At 47.2% G+C, this 11,461-nt stretch overlaps 1 protein-coding gene and 1 long non-coding RNA gene across 6 annotated transcripts; one reads left to right on the top strand and one right to left on the bottom strand.

Annotated features, from left to right (window-relative positions):
• Nucleotides 1-187: 187 nt before the first annotated feature.
• LOC126525954 (uncharacterized) lies at nucleotides 188-7,816 on the top strand. 5 transcript variants are annotated; one of them, XR_007598436.2, is made up of 5 exons: nucleotides 188-732; nucleotides 3,179-3,256; nucleotides 3,753-4,583; nucleotides 6,062-6,897; nucleotides 6,956-7,816. XR_007598436.2 is itself a non-coding variant. In XM_072289971.1 (4 exons), the coding sequence occupies exons 1-3, from the start codon at nucleotides 359-361 to the stop codon at nucleotides 4,576-4,578; spliced, it is 1,278 nt and encodes a 425-aa protein (XP_072146072.1). In that variant the 5' UTR covers nucleotides 188-358; the 3' UTR covers nucleotides 4,579-4,583; nucleotides 6,956-7,816. The 5 variants fall into 5 exon arrangements, 4 of the variants coding, with proteins under 4 accessions (XP_072146072.1, XP_050029909.2, XP_054923811.2 ...); XM_072289971.1 differs by lacking the exon at nucleotides 6,062-6,897; XM_050173952.2 differs by having other exon boundaries at nucleotides 6,062-7,816.
• LOC140219884 (uncharacterized) lies at nucleotides 6,655-11,160 on the bottom strand. Its single transcript, XR_011896142.1, has 2 exons — nucleotides 9,119-11,160; nucleotides 6,655-8,687 (listed from the first exon to the last, which is right to left on the bottom strand). It is a non-coding gene; the product is annotated as an uncharacterized lncRNA (long non-coding RNA).
• Nucleotides 11,161-11,461: the final 301 nt, after the last annotated feature.

Genomic DNA, 11,461 nt, shown 5'->3' with positions numbered 1-11,461 from the left:
GCACGTTGGGCATCCATGCTTGAAAATAACTTTTTGATGCGAATACTTCATTTCCTCAAATTTCAAAAATATTAAAACATGACATAATTTTGGTGCTTATATCAGTGCTGAATAAATTTATTGTTTTTTGTTTTATTTTTGCGTAATTTTGTCAACATGATACGCACGTAATCCGACGCGCCGATACGGCAACACTGGCCGGCAAGCCGCTCGCAGCCGCCATTTTGTCCGTCTTCCTGCTACCGCTTGTCGCTCGTGTGTTCGTTGATGAGGTGGAACATAAAGAGCGCGTAAGGTTTCGCGCCCAAGCTCCCAAGCTTTTCCACATTGAATTGCGGCTTCAAGGAACGGCCTCACCATGAATTACGGCCGGGCACCGCCACAGATCGACGGCATGACGTCGTTGAAGGTGGACAACCTCACGTATCGCACCACGCCGGAGGACCTGAAGCGGGTCTTCGAAAAGTACGGGGACGTCGGCGACGTCTACATACCGCGGCATCCCTACACACGTGAAAGCCGTGGATTCGCCTTCGTGCGATTCTACGACAAACGCGACTGCGAGGACGCCATGGACTCGCTGGATGGCTACATCCTGGATGGCCGCGAATTGCGCGTCCAAATGGCGCGCTATGGGCGGCCATCGGACCCGTACCGCCAGTCGTCTTCGCGAAACGTCAGACCGAGCCGCCGTTCCCGTTCGAGGTCGAGGAGCCGTGGTCGCCGGTCCAGGTACGCTACACTTCTCTACTCGCATGTTTCCGTGCGGTTTTGACCGCGTTTCTATATGCCCCCCCCCCCCCGAGCATTTTAACCCGGAAAAACGGCTGTTGTTGACGCGCGCCGGACGCTTCAACTGCAACAGTACTGCAAGAGCAAGCGCATGGATTTATCTGATATGTTCGAGTGTCCCTTACCACACTTCTCGTTTAAGAACAGCTCGGCATAAATTGCGAGCATCCACAGTAACTGGCCTTTTTTCTTTCTTTCGCAGCTTCAGTGCAACCTTCCTAAATTTCCACCGCGTACTGTTCGGAACGAAAGGGCTTCGTAAAAGCACGGTCGCGTGATCACTTCCCTCCGTTAGCGCTAGATTTATTTATCTGTACACGAAGCCACGTGGTTTTCTTCTAACGCTAAGCAACATGCTTTTTAGTTATCCAGTACAATTTACGTATGTTCGTGCAATGGTTCGTGCTTTTCGCTAGTTCCCTGCATGACCGCGAGGTGAAGATGGCGCAACCGTCGTGAGCGATGTGCCAACAATTGTGTGTGGACTGTGGTGTGCGCGCGCTTTTACACTATTTTAGAGTACGAGTGCACGAAGGATGCTGCAAGACGGCGTCTCGTTGTTAGCTCAGTGCCTTCGCATTAGATTGGGCAACCTTGTAACTGTTCAGCTACTGAGCATGAAGTCGCTGGTTGGGGTTCCAGGCTGCTTTGGATGACCGTTAAAATTGTGGCCAAAATTAATTGGTAGCCCCCCCCCCCCCCCCGACTACGGCAGAAAGTCACAACCTAGATTTCTTTTTTTCAGCTCTTCGCTCACCAATCTGAGATGTAAAGCACCTCTTGAAGAACCTGGCACTAAAAATTGATTGTATCATACTTGGGCGGTGACATTGCTTTAAAGTAAAGGGGTGTAATAATCCTGGGTCCCTTCAAGTAATAAAAAGGTAGCTTTAGCTCACAAATGTCTCACAGCTTTAGATGCAAGTCCTTTGGGCATCGTTCAAAGGTATCGTGTACTAGACATCACTGCAAAATTACACTCAACTTGCTCTCTTGATGACATATTGTGGCATGAAGCCACAATCACAAAGCAGATGCATGTCACAGATCTCGTTCAGACCCTCAGTTCAAGGCAGTCCCTCAAATCAAGGCAAGTTCGATTAAGTGAGATTCCTTCAGAAAAATATTCTGTGTTCTCGAAACGGTGTGTAAACCACAATTTCCCTGTGCTATGTGTTATAGCAGCATATAACAGAACTGGCAAACTTCGTGTTGTGTATGCACTTCTCTTGGCACCTTAGTGGCAAGCTTTCAAGCGAAAGCATGGCCTTGGGAGCTCCCATCCTAATACAGAGGAAAGGCACAGACTCAGCATTGTTTGAATTACATGGTTTGTTCCATTTTAATGTAGATCTACTGGCTGTTGGGAATAGATTCCTTTTATCAGGCTGGCAATTTTTTTGCCAAGACTGCCAAAAATTGTGAATAAGAAAATGAAGCAGCATGTTATTATTTTTACATTAATTACAACATTGTTAACAGCATCAGTTAGGGCATCGAAAGTGAGAGAATTGACGCAGTCCGCAGTAATATATCTTATATCCGAGCCACACGTTCGCAGAAAATGATATTAACTTGCTAATGCCCTAAATTTTGATGTCATTTGCCAGAACCCATTCAACTAAGAAATGTGTATTCTTGTCACCATAGCTTGCGCACTGCAATACAAATGTAGTATCTGAAACATCTTATCAGCAACAAACTGAAGCTAACTGCACCATCATATGTTTATGTTTACATTTCACAATTCATGAAGGCAGATTAAACTTGCAAGCATAATTTATTTTTAATTACTATCCTAAAGTTGACCACATAACAGGTGCTGTCATTGATGCCATCGTGTCAAATGTAATTAAATTTGGACGTGTGGCAGCTCCATCAAAAGAACGTTGTTAGGAAACTAAAGAAAGGCAAGTTAATGTGATTTTCTGTGCCCATGGGGCATGGGTATTGCATAATTAGAATACTAATTGTCAGTGCATAACAGTATTGAAATTCTTCCCTTCAATATAACAAATTGCATTCAACTCGGTTTAGGGCCTGTCAAATTAGAACATATCTGCATCCATGTATTTCAGTAGGGAAGTTGGAGTGTGCCTCGAGCTAAAGCACCATCATAGCTATAGTAAAGGCAACAAGACAGGGGGTCTGTACTATTTCATATATGCTGAAAGCAGTAGCCACAAAAGAAAAGAAGAAAAACTGCACACATCGAGCCTTGCCTTTGCACAGTCATTTAGCTGTTGTGATCCACATTCGTGTGTTAAATGCAGCATAAAGAAAACCTGCAAGAACAGGTGTTGCAATGTTGTGACAGTGTTAACGAGCCACTGTTGTTTGACAGGCCGTGCACTGATTGAGATAAATAAAAATTATCCTCGGGCAGGAGCCGACGACGTTCATCATCTAGAAGCCGTAGGCGGTCCAGGAGCCGGTCCCGGCATCGCCAGTCAACCTCTCGCAGGTGAGCACCATAAGACGGTGCTTAAATTTTGTGACGGGTTTGCTTACATTGCTTAAAGACCAGGTGCAATGAAATTTTAGACCTAAGGACATTAAATACCCCTTCGTAGCTATCAAGTAATGCCATTTGATGCTAACATTGTTGAAATTTAATGACGTAGAATCATCCACTGTGACAGGTGTAAAACTGGCTTTCATCAGTTTCCATAAACAAACTTGAGGGCCTAAACAAAGACTTTATTGCCAACAGTAGAAATCAATCTCGTTCAGGTTAGTAAAATATGTAATCGGGTTCGCACACAGCAGTGCACAGGCTTGCATGCTGCTGTGATGGCCAGTGCAGCCCTGCAGTCACGGAGTGCAAACGTGTGTTGGTTGGTACTTAGCATACTGGTGGGGAGACCACAGCCTGCTCAAGGAAAGAAACACTTGTCAGCAAGTTGTGCTAAGGGAATGCATAGTTAAATGGTGTTCTCTTTAATCAAAACATTTTGCAGGTCCAGGAGTCGTTCAAAGGAGCGTAGGCGTTCCCGCAGCCGCTCTCGCAAGAGCCGGAGCCGATCCAGGGATCGTCGCAAGAGTCGCAGCAAGTCCAGGGATCGTAGTCGTAGCCGTTCTCGAAACCGTGAAGTTAAAAGGAGTCGTTCCAAGTCGAGGAACAGAAGTCGCTCAAAATCCAGAGATCGTAGCCGATCTAAGGAACGTGGAGCAAAATCCAAGCGACGCAGCCGATCAAAGTCAAAGGGTCGTCGCAGTCGGTCAAAGTCCAAGGAACGTAGTCGGTCCAAGTCTAAGGAACGGAGCCGATCAAAGACGAAGGATTACCGCTCCAATTCTGGCGAACGCAGCCACAGCAAAGATCGCAGCCGATCCAAATCCAAGGAACGTGGCGAAAGCCAACACAAGAGCCGATCAAGGTCTGCGGAACGCGGTCAGAGCCAGCGACGGAGCCGGTCCAAGTCCAAGGAACACAGTCGCTCAAACTCCAGAGACCGCAGCCGATCTCGGGGCAACAGTCGCAGCCAGTCCAAGGAACACGGCGACGGCAAGTCACGTCGTAGCCGCAGCAGAAGCCTCCATGACGGCAAGCAGCGAGATCGCAGCCGTAGTCGATCCCACAACGGAGATGGCCGCAGCCCATCGCAGAGCCCAAGAAAGGTGGCTGATGAAAGGGCTGATTCGAGGTCGCGGTCAAGGTCACGCAGCCCGGGAGATAAGCACAGTTCACCACCTCCAGATCCAGCAGAGTCCAACGGCGATCATGAGATGCGCTCACCTGAACGAGACCGCCGCTCTCGATCCAAATCGCAGGACTCCGACTGAGACATGTGAGAATTGTCTTGTGCTGTATTCCACCTCGGAGGAGAGAAAGCATGTTACTCTCAGCCCTGTCTTGAAAATATGTTAACCTTAGATATTTGCTCCCTTTTTTTGTCTACACTGCTTCAGAGAGCCTTTGATTTTGGCAAGTATGGCATAAATGTACTGGGCTTTTCTTTTTTTAAGTTTTTTGAAAGTTGACAGCGTCTTTGCAATAGAAGAATCTGTAAACATATTCAGATGGCTGAAGTTTTACGTTACTTTATCTGTAACTGCACATGGAATGTGCATTTCTTCTTTAGTACCATGTGGGGTCATCATTCATCAAAAACTTGTTACATAGCTAAATTTGAAATTCAGTTCTACTTCTGGCATTACATAAACATAAGACATGATGAACTTCACTTTTTATTTCACAGTTGGGGGATTTCCGCGCACATTGCAAAATTTTGATTTGGGCACTCTGCAAGCGGCACTTGGACATTTTCTATGGTGTTTTCTGTTCACCCGTTGCGCAGTCACTGATAACTTTAGCCAGGTGTGTAGCTGAATTCTGTAACATGCTTAATACCTCTGTTTTATAGATGTCTTGTGATGAGTTGCATAATTGACAAGTTTTCATTTTTGCTGTTACTTTGGTTTACTGTTTGTAACTTTGTGCCTCTTCTGTGTGTGTAGTTGAGCGTTCTACACTGGACATTCATTTCATTGCTACTGAGCCAACTGCCACTATTGTGCCTCTGTAAGCACCTCTATTATTCTTTCCATTTGCCTTGTATCACAATTTTGAATTAAACTCTGTGGAACTGGAAAGTGTTGGGCAAGGTGAAACAGCCCTGTGGCAATTTGGAATAAGCTCACTAGTGCTCTTTAGATTGTAGCTGCCTTGTGGCTTGCAGGTTTCAACTACAGTTATCTTCTTTTTTTTTTTATTGCAATTGCTAGTGTCGGAATTTAGCCTGGGTGTAAAGCAGCATGGGCACGTGTAACATGTTTATTCAATTGTAGCGGCTGATCGATGCGTTCACTTTTCTAACCCTGTAATGACCAACGTGCAACTTTTGATATTTTCATATCAATTTGTATAGCCAGTGTTTGCAGTTTTTCATAGTTTTCACTCAACATTTCCTTGTCTTTCTCTTTTTTTTTTCTTTTTTTTTTGACAAAAATGTACCTACTCTTCATGGTTGGAAACAAAGGTAAACAAGTTTCAATTTCCCTCAATGTGCATTACAGGGTTAATTTTTAAATAATCTTCACTGGTGCACCATATTTCCTGTCGGGGATTTATAAGCCTAGCATCACGAAGCAGCTTAGCTTAGTCAAGGCACTCACACTAAAAATGGATAACTGTCGGACATGATTAGGGTCACTGCCACGTCTGTATGGGGAAAGGCGGTAGGGAGGGAAAGGAATTGATGCACAACGTTTTGGGCAGTGGCTTCGCTGACTGTCATCGTGTTGTTGCCCCTGTCTGTGCCCGCAGGCCCTGAGGTGTGAGGGCGTTGGTAAAAGGCGTTGGTGGCTCTGTCGAAATGGCGGGACACCATGTACGAGTTCCAGCTGCGCTGAGTTCGGGCGGTGGTTTCCAGAGTGCGGGACGTGTGCTGAAGCTTGCGTGCTACCCCCAACCCACTTGCTCATCACCTCCAGGCTGTCTTTCTTTTTTTTTTTTTTTTTTCTAGCCATTTGCCTCCTCCCGACTAAATTCCAAGGACAAGTTCTATTTGCAGAGAAATTGGCAAATGTCGAGGAATGAAATTTAAGAAGCTGACGTTTGCATATCCTGGGCAAACATGTAGCTTTTGTTTTTGTTGAAATAGGGGGAAATTACTTGGTTGATCTCAGTGGGCTTTCTTTAAGTGGTTAAGCTTTATAAAATTGCTAGCTTTCAGCAGTTATGCAGCTTCTGATCAGTTGTGCTGGCGTGTGCGCAAGCAAAAATTTTAATCCCGGCCGTGATATCTGTAAAAGCACACTCTTGGTACTACAAGCAAGAATTTAGACCACAGGCTTGATACATGTGAGAGCACACTATTCGTTCTACAAATAATTTTTACTTGGTCCTTTGAAGTAGACTTCTTTTTTTACTTTTGTTGAATGCCTGATGTCGTAACTGAACAACCGTTTCAAAGGTACCGCTTGAGCAGCAAAGCCTGGTTGCTCGAGGCAGCTCGCAAGAGACCGAGAAGGCCGAGCGAGCGGTTTGGGGGGCAGAAGGGTGTTGGCGGTCCGGCGGGCGGTTTGCAGCCGGAGCTGTGGCATGCTGTTGGGTGGTGCCGGTGTGTTGCTGATGAGCAGCGTTGCTGTGCGGGAAAACCGGTGTAAGTAGTTGGATCGAGATGATGGTGAGCCAATGTCTGACTAAGTCTCGCCACAGGCCGGGATCCCTACCTGAGGGGGCGTGTCGTGTAGCAGCCCGGCAGTAGTTCCGGCTCGTGTTCCAGCTTTGCCCCGTGCGATGGCGTTGCGGTGGTCCTGGCACGTTCGCTGTCCTGTGGTGCCGAGTTCCGTGTGGTGGGGCATTTGCCGAAGGAGCTGTGTGGTTTGGTGCCACTGCTTTCTTTCTTTCTTTTCTTCTACATTTACCTCTAGGTGTGTCGTCCCTGAAGACCAAAGGCAGCTTGCGAGCAGGAAGTTTCGGAGTAGAGTATGCAGAGCGACTTTGTCCTTTTTTTTCTTTCTTTGGTGCCAAAGCTTGAGCTGGATTTGTTCATGGTAGGGCTTACTTCTAGTAACTTGATTAGTATGTGCAGTTCTCGATGCCCGAAATTTCAGCATTGAGCAGCAAATGTTAACTTTGCGCTGCTTCTGAAATACTTAAATTAACTGTCAGAGTGAAGGGTTACTTGTCAGCATTGTTGTCAGAAAGCACCAGATGGTCACAATTTGTGTTCATTTTGCTGTTGCAGAACTGAATGTGCTGTGTGCGGGTATCAACCGCAACCAATGCACAGTATTTATTGCTGGCGCATTTTGGAGCAGGCACTTGATGCCACATTGCCTACTCAGTGTGCTTGGCTTTAGTACTACAGTATAGCATTCAAACAGTTTGCATAAGGTGGTAAAAACAAAATTTTAATTTCAGAACATTGGGCGTATTGGCCCATTTTACCGTTCAAAAAGTTTACTGTTAAGCAGTCCTCGATGTGTCTGCATGCTCTGCTCTTAGGACTTCACATTGGTCGTGTAGATAACTATAGTTCAAAAGTTGCCATCAAATAAAGGTCTTCAGCCTTAATACTGTGCCTCTCCTGTCTCTACCCTACAATCTCTCAGCTAAAGGTACACAGTATCTCAAAGTCGATGGTTTAATTTTTATTGTTCATAAGAACCATGCTGCTGGCAAATGTGCAGCGGAGTTCGCATTTTTGGAACTGTAGCAGTTAAGACTGCGGCAGAGTGGTGTGCTTAGTTTCACACTGTACCCCCACCTGCCTTCCCTACCTTGCAAAGTAGGCATCTGCATCGTGTATTGACCGCGTGCTCAACCGCTCAGAGCCATGGAAAGTCGAGCCTGCGCCACACAGCAAGGGAGAGAGCTGACGCTCTCCAAAAGGATGTTTATTGATCTGGGTTTGGATGTGACACAGTTGTTTACAATTAAACCTGATTACATTTGAGGGCAAAATGGTCGGTGACCACAAACAGCGCGCCCCAACGGAGAACGGTACTAAGGACCCTGTCTGGAGGTGCCACCTATCCTGCGGCCAGCACTGTTGTGGTCGCCCAACCCAGAATAAAGGAAATGGATGAGGGATCACCACCTCGAAGAGCTGTCTCAGGACATCGAGAGACAAGAGAAGCACACTGTGGCTGGGAGCGCCGAAGAGCCCAAGTAACCACCGGCCGCAGAGGACACATCTTTTGACGTCCCGATGGGAGTCTTCCCAAGCGCCGCCTAGCATGCACGATCAAGGGCTCAAGTCCCGCCAAAACTGGGCTCGCTGACCCACCATGGGCGAGGTGGCAGTCGGGTGAGGGACTTGGAGCTTGCAAACGCAATTGCACTGCAGGCACCCGTACTGCCGTGCTGACTTCAGTTCAGTTTGTGTATGCAACTAGTCCTTTTTTCTTTTTTCTCTTCTGGCCAGTGGTGGTCTTGAGGAAACCTGTCATAAATTGATGTGACACCATTTCAGTTAGTGCCAAGTATTGTTAAAACCTTGCATATAATACTTCTCGGCATCAAAATTTAGACATACACTTTCCATCTCAAACATAGTACGAAGAATTTAGAAAATTTTGATAGCAGGAAGGTGGAGAGGTTGGCCTGAGGGAAGTGCCTGTAGCCTGCTACTACTACATGCTGTGAAAGAGACTTGGAGGAATAGATGAGATTTGAAGAGGAATGGAGGTGTTGGTATGGTGACACCTCATGGTATGTGCACACCTCACACCACTCGTATTCGCGGGTAGAGGTTACTGCAGTGTAGCTAGGATACTGCACTGTATAACATGCATAACTTTTGTAGCTGTTAGTGCCACCGGGATAGTTAAAACCAGTAAGTAGCAGTTAGAAGGGGGCGATTATTTGTCGTACCTGATCTTTCGGTGCACTGTCGTTGGTCGCGCTGGCAGCCCAAGGGCTGCGGCGGCAAGCATAGCCGTGCGTCCGGGATTGGTGCGAAGCAGCAGCCTCCTATGTTAACAGGCACTACGATGAGAGGAGACCCACAAGCACTCTTGCCCGCTGTGCCAAAGCATTCCGCAAATCGTCCAATCCATTCATCGACTTCTCAAATGCTCTCGACTCTTGTTCACAGTTCTACCTTCGAAAGTTAATTTTCCTGGAATGATCTGTGCATGCATCCGCTCGATTCTTGGCCCATCCCCCACTGTGGGTACATGCCATGTTTTGAATGCACGTCATTGTTTTGCTGGCGCGCACTTTGTACATCCGCATACCACGCCGATCGTCGTCCGGCTGAGCTGCGCGGTAGCAGCACTGTGGATCGAGGCGGCCACACTGGCTTCCCATGTCTGCAAGAACTGAAAAAAATTTTGTCTCGCTCTTGAGGGTATCGCCAGATTGTGCCAAGTCTCTGTTTCGCCCTAGAGGAGAATCGTTGCTTGTAATAGCAAGGTGTTGCACAAGTAAATGAAGCAAGTTCTGTTATTTTATCTGCCGTATAATTGCAGTAAACATTCGCTTACTAATCGTTAGAAAGCATTGTCGTGTGCGCACAGGCAAACATGAACCGATCTCGCTTGACTGCGAACACGCAACGCTGTCTCGACACTAGTGTGATGACCGCGAACCGAGCGTAGCAAATGCTTCTGCTGCCTCTCCCGTCAAGGTGTCTCCGAAACGTGAGATTACGCCACCTCCAGCACTATGCGCGGGCGAAGGCAGCGCACATGCAGCCGTCTCGGCTCGGCCAACCTTTGCACTAGCCGGAGGTTACCTCCAAGATGGCGGCTCGCGGCCAAGAGCAGACGACGCTTACCTGCCTCCCTCCCCTCTTTACCTCGCACGTACGAGAAGACGCGCATCCCAAGCCACCATTGTTCTCGTCCCACCCTTGCACGCTTCCCCTCGCGCGCGATATGTTGTCACAATTGGACTTCATACAGAAAATGACAAAGGCAGAAATTCGCCTCGTGTGTCCATATAACTGCTACTGCAAGAGAAACTGCCTTGTTTAATGTGGCCCAATAAAAAAAAAAATAACCAAAAGCAGAAAATGTGACACAAATGTCGAAAAAGCCAACATGTAAGCTGTATATATTCTGCTTTACCGAACATCTTGATTATGAAAAAGGACAGTTGAACTACTACGAAGTTGTATTTCTAAGCACTTTGTCAAAACATTCACAATATATATGCGCTATTTTGAGGCGTACTGGAGAAAACTGGACCTTCTAACGTTTTTATTCCGCGCTGTAAATAAGGCGCGATTGTGTCAAATGCATCCGGACCCGCAGAAATAGCTGGGCCAATAAGCGCAGAGGAGACTAAGTGTTAACTGACATTCGCAAAGTTGATCAGATCCAGAGTGCACTATCTTTATCGTTTCTTCGTGGTGCAACACGAGCCATTTTTAAGCGGCATTCGCTGGCACTAGAATTTGCCAACTGGAACGATATTTCAATTTGACTAAATTTGTAGTGCATACCATTGAACATAACTTGGCAAAGCCACAGAGTCGCCCTTTGGGGCTTGTCACACAACGATAATCGTCATCTGTCTTGCGTGCCAGGGCACGAATGGCATGCGCGTCGTCGGCGTGGCAATGCATTTTTGACAGGAGAGTAGGGAGCGCAGCGTTTCCAAGAAAGGAAGTCTGATCACGATTATTGTTGTGGGACACGATAAGCCCCAAAGAAGGCAACCTTTTTAAAATGTACCGACCATGAAGTTAACGGGAAGCAAGGGGCGTATTTTTTGACGAACACTTGATGATAGCAACTTTATTGTACCGCCGGATGAAGAGGCCCCTACTCCCCGGCACACAGGCCTTCGGGACGGGGGCCGGGACCTCCGCGATTAGAAGCAAGCAAAGAGGTCTCGACTCTTCGCGGCTTCTTCCGCCAAACGGATGGCGTGTTGCTGTGGGGTAGAGTCCTCGCTCCGCAGCAGTGCTTCCCATGCATGCCTCTTTACAATTTGATTGCGTTAGCCCCTGGGGGGCTAGCGCATTCCCAGATTATGTGGTCGAGGGTCCCACTCGCCCGACAGTGTTTGCACTTGTCGTTTTCTCTATCGGCATGGTATGCCCATACTGGGTTTACGAAGTTCCCAGGAGCGTTGGTTCCCAGCTTGCAGGCGCCGCCATGCGACTGCCTCTCTATTGTTCAGACTTTTATCTGGTGGTGGCACCAGTCTCCTGCGTAGCCGATAATTTTCGACAATCTCCGTGTAATTTTGCAGACGCTCGTCCAT

Source organism: Dermacentor andersoni, chromosome 8, assembly GCF_023375885.2.
Source record: "Dermacentor andersoni chromosome 8, qqDerAnde1_hic_scaffold, whole genome shotgun sequence".
Lineage (NCBI taxonomy): Eukaryota > Metazoa > Arthropoda > Arachnida > Ixodida > Ixodidae > Dermacentor > Dermacentor andersoni.
This window is presented reverse-complemented; position numbering and strand designations above follow the sequence as displayed.

Excerpts from the sequence above, each read along its gene's own strand:
- LOC126525954 (XM_072289971.1), top strand. The coding sequence starts at position 359 with ATGAATTACGGCCGGGCACCGCCACAGATCGACGGCATGACGTCGTTG. Across the intron at positions 733-3,178 it reads AGCCGTGGTCGCCGGTCCAG|GAGCCGACGACGTTCATCAT; the intron begins GTACGCTACACT and ends ATCCTCGGGCAG. Across the intron at positions 3,257-3,752 it reads CGCCAGTCAACCTCTCGCAG|GTCCAGGAGTCGTTCAAAGG; the intron begins GTGAGCACCATA and ends AACATTTTGCAG.